General features: G+C 38.5%; 1 protein-coding gene across 1 annotated transcript in view; it reads right to left on the bottom strand.

Moving 5' to 3' along the window:
* ABCC8 (ATP binding cassette subfamily C member 8) overlaps positions 1-19,195 on the bottom strand; it is an 82,217-nt gene that overhangs the window by 7,723 nt on the left and 55,299 nt on the right. Inside the window, exons 22-36 of the mRNA XM_017811508.1 lie at positions 18,485-18,622; positions 16,034-16,159; positions 15,273-15,372; positions 14,520-14,767; positions 13,800-13,960; positions 12,553-12,622; positions 11,706-11,863; positions 10,417-10,509; positions 6,078-6,180; positions 4,585-4,698; positions 3,840-3,960; positions 3,534-3,664; positions 2,904-2,982; positions 1,918-2,026; positions 418-521 (exon numbers count right to left, since the gene is read on the bottom strand). Of these exons, the coding sequence (XP_017666997.1) occupies positions 418-521; positions 1,918-2,026; positions 2,904-2,982; positions 3,534-3,664; positions 3,840-3,960; positions 4,585-4,698; positions 6,078-6,180; positions 10,417-10,509; positions 11,706-11,863; positions 12,553-12,622; positions 13,800-13,960; positions 14,520-14,767; positions 15,273-15,372; positions 16,034-16,159; positions 18,485-18,622 (1,855 nt within the window). The remainder of the gene's footprint in view (positions 1-417; positions 522-1,917; positions 2,027-2,903; positions 2,983-3,533; positions 3,665-3,839; positions 3,961-4,584; positions 4,699-6,077; positions 6,181-10,416; positions 10,510-11,705; positions 11,864-12,552; positions 12,623-13,799; positions 13,961-14,519; positions 14,768-15,272; positions 15,373-16,033; positions 16,160-18,484; positions 18,623-19,195) is intronic.

The raw sequence follows: 19,195 nt of genomic DNA, 5'->3' as shown, positions 1-19,195 counted from the left end.
TTTTTTTTTTTTTTTTTTTTTTTTTTTTTTTTTTTTTTGCATGGCCAAATGATTCACACCTTTAAGCTTTTGAAATTTTCCTCCCTGGACATGACTACTGGAAAATAAAAAAACCCCATGTTCTAGATAACACCTGACTTGTTGACACCTTATTTGCATTTAAGAGACCCATACACCTAAATACTTCATAATGAAGACATACCCACTGATTTGAAAAGAAAGAGGATTCTGCTCCAGTTAACTGCTTGATAAAGCAGTTACATGGATGTAGAACCTTTGACTGCAGCCAAGCACTTTTTGTCACCTTCCATAAACCTAAAAAGCTCTTTCTTCATCAACTACCCTTTTAATAAATAAATGTGAAACAGGAATGTTGTGAATACTGGAAACAATATTCTCAAAAGGAAGTCTTATTACCTAGACCCCCAGGTAGTGCTTTCACCACATGCTTGAGCTGTGCTATTTCCAGTGCTTCCCACAGCATGCTGTCAGTGCATTTCTTCTCAGGGTCCAAGTTAAACCTACAGTCATGGGTAATTCAACAACATCAGTCAATAGAAACTTCTGCAATGGATTTCTTCTTTTAGTGTGCTTAGAAACAAATCTGCAGATAATCAGAATCATATGCTAAAGATCTGTGCCTGACTCTGATCAATCATTGCCGTAAATCCACTGAATTTTCCAGACTTAGTTAACATTTACACCAGTGTGATTAAGAAGAAAATTTGACACTTTCAGTTGAGCAGAAAGGAAAAAGCTTCCTGTTTTGCAGATATCTTTATGGTTTTATAATTTATTTTGTTCTGAATAAACTAAAGAAATTCTCATGTTTTACTGGAAAAACCTGTGACTATAGTCAAGTCTAAATTAACACTAATTTTTTAACAAAGGGCAAAAATCTACCCTCTCTCCTTTTAAATCCAGTGTCTCTTTGTTTTTCACTCCTACAGAAACCTTAACAGAATTATCAAGCTTCATACTGGGTTATGAAATGCAAGTCTTCAGTGCAAATGAGAAAATCTTGCATTTATGAATAGATGAACATTATTTTAGCTTGCTGTGGCCCAGAAATGATAGCAACAAATGTGAATCTCATATTACATTAGTATATAGAATGATAATAAAAGATTCAATGGTGCATAACACTCTATTTTTATGTTTTACTCCTGCTGTATGTGTTGTGAATGACAGATGCTGGCCTAAATAAATTTTTTAATAGGTTAATTAGCACAACAAAGGTATACAATCACATCATCTTCTTGATGAGAATGAATTGTGCTCTATTCAGGCATGTTCAGGAGATAACCATGAGATCTGTATTAGCATGGAGTCAGCAAACCACAGAAGCCTGTATCATTTTCAGTGAACTCTAATAACTTATGTAGAAACTACAACTGCAGGTGATATAACTGTGCACTGAGGATTGTACTGTTCTTTTCCCTAGGTAAATGCCATGGACACAGGGAAGGATATTTGTTGGAAACTGGAATTTTTGCCACTGTTTCTACTGTGACCTCTTCTCAGAGAAGTAGGAAGAGAACGAAAAAAAAAAAAAGGAACTAAGGTGTTTGGTGTCACAGATGAGAGACCAGCTCAAAGAGTAGAGAAGGATAGAGGCTCAAGGATAAAACAGACCAGTCTCCCAGTACTTCTCATATTCTATTGCTTTCCCTCTGTCTACATCATTTGGTAGTCTGCATTTTTTCCATCTCCTATTTTAAGACAGATAGATCAAAACAGGGTGAGTGAAAAGCACGGACAGAAGGCAGTGATCCTCCCTACTCCAACTGAGGAGACTGGAATTGAACAGCTGGGCATAAAAGTCATTATATAGTATAATTAGAATATATAATTCATATTATATGACATATAAGCAATTACATATTGCTTTATTTATTGATGGCGCTTAATACTTACCGGATTGTTCCACTGAATAAAATAGGATCTTGGAGAATGATTGACAGCCTGGATCTTAACGTCTGTAAGGGGAGCTTAGCAATATCTATACCATCAATGATAATCCTTCCTATTCAAAAGAAAATGGACAGTCTGTTTAATGTGCCACACAGCTGCTGGCAAAGACACGGCTCACTTCCAGGCTGAAATGCAGTACAGCAGGAACAGGCCTTGTATCAAATATCCCCTTCACTAACAAAACACGCTTTGGCTAAGCAGCAAACACAACTGCCCGAAGACTAAGCCTCAGCTGGAAAGAACACGGAGTATACCTGTAGTATCTTATGAATGATTAGACACACTGCTTAATTGCTTGACCAATATAAACATTTATCTAACAACAAGGTCAGACTTTACTTCAATCAGGCACTAATTACTAGGGGCAACAAGCGTTTCAGAAAGCCAAATTACTGTTGAGCACTGTGAAATTTTATCTCCAAGTACAACTGTCTGGCTCCGCGTAAGGGCTCTGTGGGTGATGTGGCTGGGAAACTGGCTAACATCTTTTTGAGATGCACTCTGTGAGGCACATGGACATGGCACACAGAGCAGGAAATATGGCAGGAAATTCCAGGGCAGCAGGCCAAACTGCAACCCCCAGTTGCTGACTTTTCTGGGCCCAGCAGATCCCATCTGTGCCTTGGATCTTTCTTTGTGCTTGGACACCTTTCCCTTTTATGCTTTCCTTCCACTGTTGTGATTTAACAGCACAAAAGGCTGTCATCTGTCACTCTTGGACTTTTTCTTCTGTCAAGTAGAAATTTTTATTGATCCAGCTTAGGAATGGCACAGCTGTTAGGTGACAGATGACATTGGATTTAAACAGGGCCAGAAAGTCTGTCCTGCAGATTCAAAAACCACACTTCGGAGCTGCTGATGTTAATAAGAAGACTACCAAAGCACCTTCAGGTACTAAGCTTGACTGATACACAAAAGTGTAATCTTACCCTCAAAAGTGTCAACCATTCTGAAAAATGCAAGAGAGAAGGAGGATTTTCCACTGCCTGTTCGGCCGCAGATCCCAATCTGTGACACAGAAAGCAGATGAACATCAGGCAAGAGGAAATGGATAATGTCTGTACTTGACACTTCAGAGGAGTGGGTGGAGGAGCTGTTCTGATCCACGTGATCCTCTCGTCATCCTGACAGGTCAGTCAAACTGAACTGGCTATAAGAGAATCACTACATTTGCTTTTTGTCTTCAGAGGTCTGAGCATTTAAGGATAAATCGAGGCCAGTCCTATATACGGGAACAATAGGAGAGCAGTAATGATGGAGATAAAGGCAAGGGAGGCACATGAGAAAGATGAAAAGTAGGTCTAGCGCAGTAAGAACTCACTGTCACTTTTTCTGGCACAGTTTGCTGATGGCAGAGCACTGGGATACTGAGCGAGGGATGTATGCTTAAACATACCAAGCTAACAATCCCCCAGACCCCTTTTCAGTGCACTACACTCTTTGAGAGAAAAAAAAACACTGTAATTCAGTCATCAAAACATTCTGTGGTATGTTTTTTAACTCTGATTTATGTGATGAGCCAGTCTAAAGAGCTTCTCAGAATCACTGCAGTTCTTTACCTTTTGTCCAGGTGAGATGTGGGCATTGACGTGCTTTAGCACTGGCTTTAAGTTGCTGTCATATCGGACACTGAGGTTCTGGATTTGGATTTCCCCTCTGTCTGGCCAGTTCTGGGGAATCTGTGAGGAAGCTGTACCAGGAGCACAGTGGCAGGGGGAGGGAAAAAAAATAATTAAAAAATCAACCCTCTTGTGATAAATTAATTGGTCCATTAAGTGATTTACCACAATTTCCATGTTAATACACTACAAAATCATTAAAATTTCAGTAAGCTCATTCTGCATGCTGCACAAAACTGCACTTACAAAGGAGCCCTTCGTAATTTTCAGCTTCTGTTTTGAGAAGGCCATTGATTCTTTTCACTGCACCCAGCTGGATCTCCATGTCAGCCAGGTTACGAACCATCCAATTCAGATAGTTAGACACCTGATGTAAAGCAAATACACAACTAAATTCCAGATTTTTAGTAGTTTGCATCATTTGACCAGCATGCAGTTTATATTCCTACACAGGAATGCCTTAATAAGTGGAAAGTTGTGAACAAACTGTATGGTGCACATCAACAGGGAGGCAACAACGACTAAAGGTTAAATTTCCTAACTGCAGTGCACAGATACTTTGGTACTATGGAGATCTATCTACACCCACAGAAAAGAGGGGGCAAACAATTAAGACAGGTGAGAAGACATCATTTTGGTAACATAAGGTTTGACAATCTCGAATGATGTGCCAGGGCATAATTACAATTGATGCACCGAAAATGTATTCTTCACAATGCAAGACAACATAAAAATTATGAAGCAACTTGGCCATGTTTTGTTGACATATTTGAACTAACACCTTTATGTGCATTTTATCTAAAAACTGAAGGAAACATACACTCAAATATGTCAAGCATTAAATGTGAACTGATGTAAGCACATGGTTTCAGTGATGTTACAGTACCCACTAGAGATGTACAGACACCTTCAATCTTCCTGTTCATCTTTGTGCCCTGAAGAATTACAAAAAAATGTTTGGGAGAGACAGAAAGGGTCCCGAGATTCTTACCATAAGAGCATAGGTTAGTCCCAAGCCTACAAGTCCTGAAGTGAGTTTATTATACAGGCAACTGGTAATAGAAGTGACAGCTGCTATGAGTACCACACATGCTCCAATGTACTCCTGAAGGAATATGAATAAGCTCCATCACTATAAGTCTACAAAGGATCAAAACATTCTCATAACTTTGCATATCAAATAACAAAGCCATTGCATATTTTGAAATACAGGTCAAAACCCCCATGTAACTCCATACAGACCCTGCCTAGGAAACCATTCTTACTGCCTTTAGTGGGGCCATGCTGTGTGAAAATGCTATTGTAACAATACTCCTAATGTTCTTCTGGAGGAGTCAACACAGATATCTTAAGCATGTAATGGAGGTGGTTGAAACCTTGCAGCTGATGTTACCTGGGATAGGAGGGAAATGTTCACGTGATCCCATCTGTGAGCAGATCCTCTCTCTGTGGCCGATGATGAACCGCTGGTAGGCTCAGCTGCTGCTGCTGAATTGCTACCATCCATATTTGTTCAAACAAGCTGTTCTTGCACAGCATGTACCTGTTAGTTGGACTGTGTCCACCCATAATGGGCTTTTGCTGCTTCAAGTTAAATCACTGGTGATTTGACTTCCCACAGACAGTTCTCTGAGTAAAATCGGGCAACAGACTAGAGAACAAACTCTGTAGGAGGGAAACTGTCACTTGTCTATGTTTGTACTGTTTAGTGATATGGGCATTGATCAGAATTAGGGACTTTGGGTGGTCTAGGCCTGAACATATAATAGGATAATAACACTTTATTTAAGTCATACTCAATACCTGAACTTAAGTAGCAACAGGTGCCAGATAAAATGGCATGAAAGTTGAATTAACATACATTTATTACATATAAATGGAGTCCATGTTACCAGAACAGCAGAACTACATCTGCATCTAAAAATCTGATACCACCATCCACAACATAAAATTCCTTGATTTGTGTCTTGGAGAATTATTTTTAATAAACCGTTTCTCATGCCAGGCCACTTAACTGAGCAGGAAACAGGCCACAGAATATCTCTGGCATTCTTCAGATGACCCCAAAAGAGGCACAAACCTATCTACAACCTTCTGCTCATTCAGAGAGCTTCCAAGATGTTGAAATATTCCTAGGGAGCCATAAGGCAGGGACCTGCTGACATTGACTGATATGGTTCCTTCCACAATGGCATCCTGGCTGGCGGCACTGCTCAACTAGCTCTGATCGCTCTTCACACTCAGAGGAGCCAATGTGACCTATAAAAACTATTCTTGTCTTGGAAAAACAGCTGCAAGCTATGGGGAAAATTCATACTCCATTCAGGTTCCAGAATGGGTTTGGCACATGCTCATTACAGTCAGAGAGACACAGAGGGCAAAGGTATAGCTTTGAAACCCCGATGAGGCTGTTGGATGCCTCAACAGATTCCTTGGAACAAAGTCAAAGATTCATTGTGTACACTCAATAATTAATGTACTTGCCATGCGAACTTCCAGCCAGCGATTGGCAGCTGTAAGGAAAAGGGAAGCAATGTTGTTGGAATCTGTGTATTCGAGAAGTTTTTGTCGAAATTTGGCTTCATACCTAAAAAAAGAAATAAAAAAAAGGAAAGAAAATAAAAGACAGGAAAGGAGAAGAATGAAGAAAGAAAAGAGAAAGAAAAGAGAAAGAAAAGAGAAAGAAAAGAGAAAGAAAAGAGAAAGAAAAGAGAAAGAAAAGAGAAAGAAAAGAGAAAGAANGAAAGAAAAGAGAAAGAAAAGAGAAAGAAAAGAGAAAGAAAAGAGAAAGAAAAGAGAAAGAAAAGAGAAAGAAAAGAGAAAGAAAAGAGAAAGAATAAATGAGTCAGGCCTTGGAGTCTTGGAAAAATGAAGAATACAGTTCAGTTTCTGGGGTATATGCTTATGGGCATCTTGACACAGGGTCTAAATCAGAATATCCATAGTTCAGACTGACATAATCTGTAGACTCATATTTGACCCAGGCAAACTGTATTTGTGCGGTATCTTAATGAGTAAATAAATGTTATTGCATTGATGAAACTCTATGGGATTTCAAGATCCCACTGGACATTTTCTGAATGTATTTTATTACATGGTAATTGTGAGAGACAAAAATCTAAAATTAAAAAAAAATTAAAATAGTTATGAGAGAAATAATACTCATGAAAAAAAGTATTAATGCTGCAGAATGCAGTTTCTCTTCTCACTTAATCATATAAACTCAAGTTTTAAAATTTATATTACTGCAGTGCCTAGGAATTGTAACAATTTGTAAGTATAAACTCAAAGTACCTGCAGTCATAGAGCTCCCATATTAGACAAATATGTTTGTCCTTATCATTAAACAAGTGGAGCACTTCGGAAAACAGAAGTCCGACCACATGGTGCAACAAAAAGTAACAGGCTGCAAAAAACCCTTCCTCTTCCCTCAAGGAATTAGCCACACTACACAAAGCAGGATTAATGGCAAATAGGTCTGTTTACAGTTTCTTAAAGTGGATCTGCACCCACTCATCCATTTACCTGGGCATATTTATTTTTATATGTGTAAATTCATGTGATGTTAATGATAAAGTGTCTCAACAATTATGGCTTATAGTAAACAAGTCTGGCACAAGATTCTTTTCCAGGGTAGTAACAGAAGTTTGAAGGCCTGAAGATTTAGTTTGCTTGCTTTTTTCTTCCCTTTACTACATTAGCAAGTTTAACAAACTTCTCATGTTTCCCTATGAAACTTTATCCCATTTATATCCTTTAGCTATTATGGCTGCAACAAGCAGGTCTCCTTATACTGATATGAAAAAAATAGGACAATGTCTAAGTATGAAGTACATGGCTTGGAGAAGCTTTCAAATTTGTTCACTGCAGAGTACTTTAATCCTTCTTCTGAGTACAGTATAATAAACTTATGACTTTACATAAATCATTTATGATTTTGAGGAAAAGAAATATGTGCCTCTTAGTGGAAATAGCTTAGCTGTTCACAACTTAGCCATGTGCCAAGACATAAGAGACATGTCTGCTGTGTGCAATGGAGAAGCATAGAATGGCCTGGGTTAGAAGGGACCTTAAAGATCATCTAATTTCAACTCCTCTGCCATGGGCAATGAGACCTTTCACTAGAACAAGTTCCTCAGAGCTCCAACCTGGCCTTGAAGACTTCTGGGCAATCTGTTCCAGTACCTCACCACCCTCACAGTAAAGAATTTTTTTCCTAATATCTAATATAAACCTACTCTCAGATTGAAATGATTCCCCTTTGTCCTGTCATTCCATGCCCTCATAAATGGTCTCTCTCTGTCTTTCTTATAGTTTCCTTCAAGTACTGGAAGGCTGCAATGAGGTCACCCCAAAGTTGCCTCTTTTCCAGGCTGAAAAAACACAATTCTCTCATAGGAGAGATGCTCCATCCCTCTAATCAACTTAGTGACCCTTCTCTGGACTTATTCCAAGAGGTAGATGACTATCCTATGCTGGGGACCCCAGAGCTGGATGCAGTACTCCAGGTAGGATTCAGTACTCCAGGTGATTTTGCCCCTCTACTCACCAGAATGGAGTAGAGAGGCAGAGTCACCTCTCTCAACGTGGCCAGGCTGCTTTGGATGCAGCCCAGGATCTGGGCTGGCTCCGAGCATGTCGGTGTGTTTGCACAGCCTAGAATGGCTGTTCCTGAAAGCAGGCATTTGTGTCACCGTGTCAGAGCTGCTAAAGCCTTGTCTCTCCTCAGGGCTCATTACCCTCAGTGCCCTACCATGCAGAAGTGGCTGTGCTGCTTCTGGAACCAATTCAGTCACACTTAACTTTCATATGTCAATACCATGAAGAACTACATGATACAGATACACTCAGAAGATGTTAGCTACACATCATGAGTCAGTCATGCACATCCATGTGGAATGAGGATCCCAACAAAGTTACCGCTGTTGCTGGAGCACTGCAGAGATACCAGAATTTCTCTTCAGAAAGTGTCCCCAGATTACCAGGCCTCTCAGAAAACAGACCAGTCTTTGCAGAAGCCTTCACATTTAAATTTTATTGCTTATTTAGCACCAACACGATCTGAAGTGTCAGACAGCAAACTAAATCAGGCCAGGGCATCTGCTGAAGGTGCATTTGTAGGCGCAGCAGTAGCTGTCCTTCTGATCTCCCTCTGGACTTTTTTTGTATTTCTTTCCTTATGCATTTTGACTAAATCCAGGACAGAGAGTTACCAAGGGTAAGGACACTTTGGGAACAACTGGCACCTCGTAACAGAATGACTAGATTCCTGAATTAGTGTTATTTTTAGGTATGCTCACGCTAGCAAGTCTAAACTCCACTCCTGCTAATATGTTAGGCAGCTGAAAAGCTACACAGTCCTAAAAATAGCTGGGTTACCAGCTGATGCAGGAGGCTGGCAGGCAGATGGAATACAAAACTTACTGAAGGCACATGGCTGGCTGGGTCAGAGACACATCAGTTACTGCAAGATTTAAGAAAAAGGAGGCACCAAACACAATTCTTTGACAGAGGAATTAATTCCAAAGTGACAGGAAGAATCAAGAGGGTATGTTCTGAAAGACTGAAAATATTAGCTAGATGGCAATAAATATTATTTTCTCTATCAACAACAGGAAATATACAGCCATAATACCCTAAAGATCCTCTTGATCAAGTAGAAGAATATATGGATAAATGAGAAAAGCAACAATTAAAAGAGAAATTGATTTTCCTGAAAATTTAACATAGACATAACTGCAAACTTGAGGACACTGTTGGCACTTAATGGATTAAATATTCAATAACAGTAATTAATAATGGAAAACATTATGCTTTTCTACCACTCTCAGGGAAGCTACCTTCAGTCAATCTTAAACTGGTTGTTCTTTCATTGAGTTATTTATGTCCTATTTAAAACAGTTTAAGAAGAAGTTAACTTTGTGCATTACTTTTATTGTAAAATTAAAATTACAGGTTAGGAGAAATAAGCACTACTGTTTCAAAGATAGAAAGGTAACAGTAATAATTAACTGAAAAAACACACAGACATTATCTAGATGAGATGGGTGCAGAAAACAGTTGACTGTGTTTGAGTCAACTGGGAGAAGACAAGAATAGCACTAGTGCAGGGAAAGCATCTGGTAAGCTCAGCAGCAGTTCTATTGGTACCTCTGAAGTATCAGCATGACTTCCAATTTTGTAACACAGATACACAACCCAGGCACATTATCAGGTATTCCTGAGCTGTTCTCCTCTGAGCTTATGTGGACGGAAAAATGAACCAAAGGAGGCAAAGAAACACTTTGTCTCCGGTTTTTATATTTACAAAATCAGTATAAACACACACATTTTCAGCTAGCAACCTGAAAAATAATGTGGGGTGCTGCTGTATCCTCTGAAGTCAAGCACATACACAGTTTATCTTACCAGGACATCAACCCATACACAGATTGCTCTGGCATAACAAGTTGGTGCGTATTAGTTATGTCATGGAAATTGTCCAAGCTCATAGTCTGCCACAGCACATGCTGTGGTAATTGCAAGTTAATTTAGCTTCTTAAATCACATTTGATCATAAGTCTTTTTTCAGACTGCATAAAAGTGTCTGGACAGTAGCCACAGGGCAAATGACACATATTAACTTGTTTTTCTACAGTAACCCCTTCAAATGCAAAATACTTAAAGTTCTTCAATGCTTTAGTGTAGCCCTTACCCATGTTTTGGAGACTCTGGATTTTCCAGGTGATCCCAGTAACAATTACTTATAACTGCCCAATTGCAGAACAGCATCAGAGATAAATATTCAAACGTGAGGTTGTGTATGTTTCTTAAAAAACTGTACCTGAAGGCTCGGATGGTGGTAAGACCTTCAACAGTCTCTGAAAAATGGGAGAGCAATGGTAGCTGAGTGCTGTCATCCAGCTGCTGCAGGTCCCTGGAGAGGGTTATGAAAAGAATTTCGTAAAAAGTCAGTTTTATTGTGCAGTTATTCTCTTGAACCAGGCCCAGGGAGTGAAAAGGAACATCATCACAATAATCATAAACATAAAGTTTAGATAAATTGCAAAAAGCAGTGCCACATGTCCCCAAGCAGGGAATGAAGTCCCTGGGAAGATTTTTCTTTTAACATTGAACTAGCTGGAGTTATGAATGGCCCTTTTCCCTTCACTGCCTTCCTTCCTTTCTCCTATATTCCTGTTTGTTATAGTCCATTGTTTATTGATTTAAACACCATTCTGGCTCTATGCTGAATATAAATTTGATGGGATTCTGCAAATAAGACCTTGAGTTAAGCAGAAGGCAAAATGCATCCCAAGATCACAGCATAACTCCTCACTGAGCTAACAGCATAACTCAAACACTCAACAGAGTAAATGAGAGCACATTAGGTTTCACTTCTCCATGTCATATTTAGTCATCATATCAGTAAAAGCACACGTAGGGTGAAATTCTATTTAGTCTCAATTTCTTCCAGCAGGAAGTAAATTGGTTACAGACTCCCTCTCAATCTGTGCATACATGAAGGAATATGCATATTTTTGCATTGCTGCAAATGTTTCTTGAGTGTCACGAGGGGAAAGCTGTTTGACCTTAGAAGGAGAAAAGTCACAGATATGGTTATAATTTTTCATCTTGTTAAAAACTACAAGGCACTCAGAACAGGAGAGGTTGCTCGTGCATGTTGGATTCTTAATGGTCAGCTGTACCACCATGGTTATACTGCATTCTGCAGCCTCTCCCTGGCTTTACAGATTTCCACTTTCACCTGGACAGGCAGATAGCAGCTTCCCAGTTCTGTTACCACATTTTCTTGGACGTGCCCAGATTACAGCCCTTGGGGACAACAGAATCCAACTGGGTTTTTGTCTCCTGCAAACTCCAAAAAACTTACATCATGCACTCTGCTCATGCCTCCCAGAAGTTCTGGGAGAGCTCGAGCTCTTGAAGAGCTGCCAACAAAGACACTTGTAAAATGACACTACAGTGGATTTGTCCCACTTTCAGACAGGAACATGGCTTTGACACGACCAGATTTAATAACGAAGTCTCTCTGCACTGTAATTCTGCAATGCACTACTCATGCACTGCAGATGTTTCTATTGCCAGAACTATATTGGTTTATGTTCTTACCGTGAGGCGACTCGGAAGTACTTCTGGATGAAGTAGCACATGATTGCAAGGGGAACCAGGGCAATGAGGAACATGGGTGTGACGTACGAGATGACAGCAAGGGCAGATACACACAGCAAAGTGGAACGACTCAAGCACTCCAGGGTAGCTGGAATGTGCTGGATAAAGAAAAACCGCACAGAAACTTCCATAACATACCAAGTTTAAACCATCATTATTTCATTTTCCTCTCTCCCACTTGCACAAGAAATAAAATTTTTGAGGATTTGAAGCACTAAGCATACAGGTCTGCTCATGAATTTACTGCTGGGTTTTGGGAACATCTGAAGGGATTTCTGTGGGGCTGCTCCACATGTCTGTATTGTGGAGCACAATCCTCATGTCAGACAATTACAGATGGATGCAAGAGATGATTTTAGCAGCTGCATCAATCCTATGAACTGGCAGTGCAGTCTGGAGTAAATAATGATAATGTGAATTTCAATAATTTCTATTTTAGGCAATAACATTTGCCTTTTTCTCATGTCATTTGCTCATATTGTGAAATGAATGTGTTTACCCACTTTCAAAAAAGAGTAGATACTCTTTAATTTGGGGATATCACTATGAATCTAATTTCGCTTCCCCTTTCCATACAGGGCATCTTAATAAAATAAATGGTTTTTCAATGTGAATTTAAGACGAGGAACTCATTCAGAACTGAGAAAATCATGATGCAAATTGATATAGTCAAAAATATAGTTAATCAGTGAGCTTTATCTAATTAAGTCTATAATAAATGAAAATCCAGTCTTTCAGATTGAGAAACACAGGATAACTCGGGAGCTTGAATATATTTATTCAGTACCTGGTCAATGGTATTGCAGTCAGCTGAAAACCTGTTCAATATACTTCCCAGAGGTGTTGTTTCAAAAAACCTAAATTGCAACAAGGAACAGCAAAGATTGCAATACTGATATTAGAACTGGTTTAGTTTACTTTTTTGTCTTACTTAAGCTTGGTACTATATCACAGAAACAAACAAATAGATTGACAGTCACAGTAAAATTCTTTATTCTTCCCAGTAACCATGGCTTTCCTATAGAATAGCAGTCTGGAATATACAACCACAAGCATCAACCCAACTACCTAGAACCTACAAGAAACCTACAACTGCAAGCACACCCTCAGCTCCCTCTACTGCCTAAGGTATGCACATCATATGATTACACTTGAAAAAATCCTTTCAGATTTTGGTTTGAGGCTCCTTCAATTCATGAAAAATGCAAAACAAGTTAAATTGGAGTGCTTTGCATTTTTATGGGAATGGAAATGCATAACTAAGAACAACTGCTGGAATAATATATTAAAAGGCATTTGGATATGCAAAATGCAAACTACATTATTGCTCTGTAATTTTTTACTGTTCCATAACTCAGGCTGAACTTGAAGTCTAATTCTATTCTAGGGGGAAAAAAAATAAAGTGAGGTTTTCCATGTATGTTATTTCTCTGTGATTTCTGGGTCAAATACAGTTAGCACAGAAATAAGATGGTATTTTTCCTAATGTCCAGTAAGAGCTGCACGTTTGAATCAAGCTGCAACTTTCCTGTCATGCACAGGAAAGAAAGCTTCTGGAGGCAACAAAGGCCTTCACTGTTATCTGTGCATCCCAGTGTCCTCTAATGATGCTGGTAATGACACTTGTCTAGACTCATTACCTTTCATTGACTTGCACAGTTGCTGCCTGACAGTAAATATTTCCAGTGATTAAGATGATAATGCAGGCTATGAATTTACTGTACAACATATTGATCAATAATTGTGTTTTCTCCCTAATTCAAACAGCAAAGAGAAATTAAACATTCGAGGAAGTAAATCTCTGAAGTCACAGTCAGGCAGGAGAGGCATTTGTCTCCATATCCAGGTACTCAAGCAGCCTGGGTACCATTTTCAACAGCTACTCAGGAGTTTGATACCTGTTGATTTTCAATGACATGTTAAAAAAACGTGATGCACATTTACTTCTGAATAAAACTTGTACTTAGAAGACTGTCTTGAAGTAAAGAAGACAAAATCACTACAATACAATTTGTATAACAATCAGAGAAATACCTCATTGGAGCCAAAATAATTTTATTTAGTAAAGCAGAGTGTAGCTTTTTGGTGACTTTCAAACCAGTCCACTCCACTGCTATTGATGTGACAAGACATAATACGATGCCAAGGCAGCAGAGAATGCTGAAAACTTTAGAATACGGAGAATGGTCGAAATCCTAAGAAGCAAAGAGTAACACAATTATTCACTTTAAATTAGGTTTAAAATTTATTGTAAACACACAAGCACAAGACTGAAAAAACATAAGGAGTAAATTCTTTTTTCCTCCCTAAATTAAACTGTCCATGATTTTTACTCATCTTAACTCACAATTTTTTATACTTTGGAGAGTGAAGTGTTTGCATCAAAATAAGAGATTAATCAGAAAATTAAAATCACAGAATACTACAAAAAGCCCTGCTTGCAGTGAAAATGCAACAGTACAGGAAAAATAAAAAAGACCTATGATATCAAAATTACTTTAGAGACCAGGGTTTAGGTGTATCAGCTACGTGATAAAAATACAACAAATCTAGCAGAATGAGAACAACACACCAAACTTAACTGTTAGTTTGACTGCACTGTGTACCCAAAAACATATTGAGCTTCAAAATACTCTGGAGCGGCTCTTTTACTAGAAATATAGTGCACCACATACAACTCCTGGAGAGGAGGTTGACCGTGGGAGAACTCCAACAGTTAGATCATAAGAGAAAGGTGAACAAGGCATTGCATACCGTGCAGACAGAGCAGTTTTTCATCTCTGGTTCCAGCTTGTTAGTGATGACAGCCTCGGTCCAGAGTGCCAGGCAGTAGTCGATGGCCACCATCACCGTGTGCTTCAGCAGTTGGGACAGGACCAGCAGCGGCAGGAGGAGGATTCCTGCTGCACTGAGGTACTTGCCACAGGCTCTCCAGGGCATCTTTGCTCTCTGGTGCAGCACAGAAGACAAGTTGTCTTCATCATCACTTTCTGTTACTTCTTCTGCAACGTGCAAGAAAAAAGTACAGCCACGCTGACTTATTCGTGCACAAGTGGCAAGTGGCAGCTACAAACCAGGTCTTACAATACAGGATAAAGAGTGGCTTTAAGGTGAAAGTACCTGCTCAGGCATGCATGTTTTAACCTGCTAAAGTTTTTAGTAATGCATGCTAAGAAGCTACAAAAAAACCTCAGCACTTGGTGATCAATTTCTTGAATTATGTTTTTGCAATTTGAAAGTAGTGACTTCAATATTATTCTTCGTTCATTATTAAATCATATTCACATATAAGAAAAAACCTCAAGTTTGGAGGAAGTTATGACTTGTGAATGCCTGCAATCACTGTAGTCCAGAGGTAAAAGCAATGGAAACATCACTCTTACAAATCATGACCCATATGGAAAATGATTTGTTCTCCTGCCAGTTTGAATGATGTTAATTCATTCTAATATAATTTAACTGTGAAACAGTAATGTACTATCCATTGGTTCAAAGGGTGCCCTTTACCTTCATCCTCTTCATCATCTTTCAGCAGTGCTTCACGGGAATACATAGTCCTCCGCAGATTTGTTCTTTCCAAAACAGGGTTTTCCTCAACAGTGGTTTCCTAAAAAAGAGACAGTTCATGTATTTTCAACTAGACAAAAAAAAAAAAATTACTAGCTGTGATAAAATTGTTTCCATTCAGTAAAAAATACAAGTGAAATTCTCACAGCAGGCAACCGTAAGTGAAGGATTTGCTACATCTGTGTAAAACCGAAGGACATAAATTAAATATCTAACATGAATTTCAGGTTGTCAGTCCCAACTCCTTTGGAATCTCAACTTTGACAATTATTCCTGACTTAATAAGAACCAAGATTAATATCTCATTCTTCCTGTGTTATAGGATGAAAGGCAAAACATCATGATATAGGCACATCTGAAAAGCTTCTACCCAGTGCAATGAGTAAATTCAGGCATATAAAAACAATTGCCAGTATGAGCAATGCTTTTCCTAAAATGACCCTATTTAATATTCCTTAGACAAGAATATTTTGATAGGGCTCCCTATTAAAAATGGATTAGAACAGAATCAAGGAAGTATGAGGTGTCCAGATGAAGGAATTTATCTTAACAGATAAATAATAATGCTAATACTAATAGGACATTCATATTAAGTTAGATACCACACACAGCATGTCAACCTTGCTAAAGCTTTCAACTATTAAGAAAAAAAAAAAAGACACATTTTCTTGTATATATTGATTGCCCTTCCCATCAAAAACCTTTTCCAGCTCTTGGTCTTGTCGATTCATTAATGTCTTCCAGTGTTCAAAAAGCTCAGTCTCTGATTTCTGAATGTCCTTGAGTGTTCCTTCTCTCTGGATGTAACCATCTTTCATTGCAATTATCTAAAAAGTTAGAAACACAAGTGGTGAGATAAATAGCCAGGTGTGCCTATTCATTTTAAAGTTAGGTTGCTGTGTCTTGACAGGATTTTCTCTTTTCTTAAATAAATAATATTTTTGCAAACGAATCTGTCTTCTAAAAGGACAGTGACATTATCTCTTGACTCTACCCTTCACTGAAGGTGCTGCAAAAAAACAGAACTCTCATTTTCAGAAAAGAAGGCTGCTTTTAAGAAAGAAGAATGGGATCTCTGTCAGCAGACAGGGGGGCATATTACTCTTCCTAAATACAAGTCATTAGCAAGATAAGATTTTAGAGTTCTCCTACCTCCTAAAAGGAAAAAAGCTTTTAGGAGCACACTGTGTGCAGTATGTTTTGACCTCATTCAGGCAATTAGACATGAGCATGCTGGCTCCCTCTGTTTGATACCACGGACTGATAAGGAAGAGCTAGGGAATTTGAATCCGTAAAGCTTTAAAAGCATAAATTGTCGACACAGTTTGAAAGGAATTATATATGCAAGACAAAGTCTGAAGAGAATGGTTTCCAGGTTTGCATCAGTGTAATTACATTATATTCATAGTGTAACTACCTTCACTTTAGATCTGACAAGGAGAATTGGAAAATGAGGCGTGCAGATTGCAAACCCACATGACATCATTAAAAAATAGTTAATGCAGTAGTTATTTTCCTCTCTCCCTGGAAGCTCAGAAATTTCCATGGGTAGGGTGTGGGGAAATAATCTTTTCTGCTTATTGCTAAGAATTTACACCAGAGTAAAGGTAAAAATGGAGCAAACAAGGATTTTTTTTGTGGTCAGTGCATTCAGGAAACCTGTAATTGGATTGGACCTTGAATTCTTCTGAGGGTTTTGCTACAAAGATTTAGGAGGCCATCACATATACTTCAAACAATATTTTTATTTAAAATTCCTTAATAGAACAAATATTCTCTCTTCAACCCATTGGCTAAGGCTTAATGACACCTGCACTTAGGAATAAAACCTGAACTATTTGATAATATTTTTATCTTTAAATGATAAAGTTAATAAAAATCCTTTCTGTCCTACAGGCTGCTTGGAACAGTATATATCACAAAATATTACTGAAACACATGTAGAAGATAATAAAAATGAAGTAAGTTTCATACACTTCCCAGAACACCAACACCTAGAAATGGGTCTGACATACGCAAAGAAAATGAAAATGATTTTACTGACACAAGGCCATAACGGAGTATATTTTTAGAAAATGCAAATATTTAACAATAAAAAAGAAGAAGTTAAGATGGACTTCATAGGGAGGGGAAGAAGGCAGAAAATTACTGTATCCTGAGAGACACTAACCAGAAAACCAGACCTGTGTTGAGAACTCAAAGGTGTACAACTGAGGGACAAGGTCACAGCAGACACCATAAAGGACAAATGCTGCCCACCAAAAACATGGCCAGAACAAGATTAATGTCTCTCTGCAACTTTATACCAAGCCAATATGAAGCACAGGCAGCAGCTGAAATACGATTATTTCTTGAGACAAGTAAACTGCTGCTGTAGTCTGTGCAAGCTGCAGAACAGAGAGAAGTCCTGCTAGGAGGTATAACTGCAGTCATCAATCACCAGGGGCAAGGAGACCTGGGATGCTGTAGCTGGATAACCATAGAAGAACTAAGTGCAAGGCCAGCGCGTATCAATGAAATAATAATAATAAAAAAAAACAATCTGAAAACCCAAACTTCCTTCTTCATCTTTGACATTTCCAATTACAAACCTTTATTTTTTTTTCTTGTAAACTACAGGATATAACAAAGAAACCTAACAAAACAATCAAACATTACATATTTCTTAAAATCTTACCAATATACAAAGGGTAAAGATGTTCTTGATACATTATATATTAGTACTAACCACAAGGAAACATTGGTATTTTCCTTATATTTCCATGTACCTCAATATCCATAAATGCACCTTTTTCTGTGACAGTACAAATTCCTAGTAACATCCCAGCAAAGTCAAATGTGTTACTCAAACGTTTCATTGTTTTGGGATTAAAAAAAATGAGCAAAATTTTTCAATAGGGTTTGGATACTCAATATTATTTTAAATCCAGCCTGCTTTCACAAGTGTTTTAAGTAGCAGCTCTATGAAAATCCAACCTGTTTAGGTGTTCTAAGATGGGAATCTCAAAATTATGGCACCCCTAACTCACTGGCCTATTTACAAAAGATCTTTATTATATATCTTCTCATTAACTATGAAAGCATTATTTGTAGCAAGACATGTTTGTGCCACATTCTTGCCTCCTCAGAAAAAATGGGAAGAGCTTTCTTACCCAGTCAGCATGGGGCAAGTACTGCAGCTTGTGAGTCACCAGCACAATGGTCCGCTTGTCTTCCCGCAGCATTTTCAGGATCCCTTCTTGCATGAGATGATCACTCAGGTGGATATCCAGGGCAGAAAATGGATCATCCTGTCGTCAAGATAAGGGGTCAGCTTCTAGAGCCACAGCTTCAGGGATTTAAGGAAACTGATAGATTTCAATACCAGTAAAACTAATTAGATCAATACAGACACAAAAAAGATGATCTAAATTGTGCCAAGGAATGGTTTTCTTAAATTACATAACACCAAACCTTGAACTGTCTTTTTGCAGTGAGCACTCAGACACATGGTAATGCCATGACTTTGTAAAGGCTTTCTGGGACCTGGTCCTGCCCCCAGATGTGTTCATGGCCCACATTACAGCAGCACACGGCATCTGTCAGGCTCGAGACAATGCCCCAGTGTGGGTCTGTGGCAGGTATTGCATAACTGCTCCAGGGCCAGGGCCAACGAACACATTTTCATTTCCTTTGTACATAATTGCCTCTAGATTTTTTTTTTTTAAATTCATAAATCAATAATTTATTGACATTATTTATTAACAATGAATCACAAAAAAAAAATCACAAAAAGGAGCAATGTTTATCATTTTGATGCCTCAGCTCAGATGTTTGATTTATGACCCAGATTACCTTACTGAATCAATGAATTATAGGCAATT

The sequence above is a fragment of the Lepidothrix coronata genome, unplaced genomic scaffold (assembly GCF_001604755.1).
Source record: "Lepidothrix coronata isolate B3197 unplaced genomic scaffold, Lepidothrix_coronata-1.0 Scaffold1, whole genome shotgun sequence".
NCBI lineage: Eukaryota > Metazoa > Chordata > Aves > Passeriformes > Pipridae > Lepidothrix > Lepidothrix coronata.
This window is presented reverse-complemented; position numbering and strand designations above follow the sequence as displayed.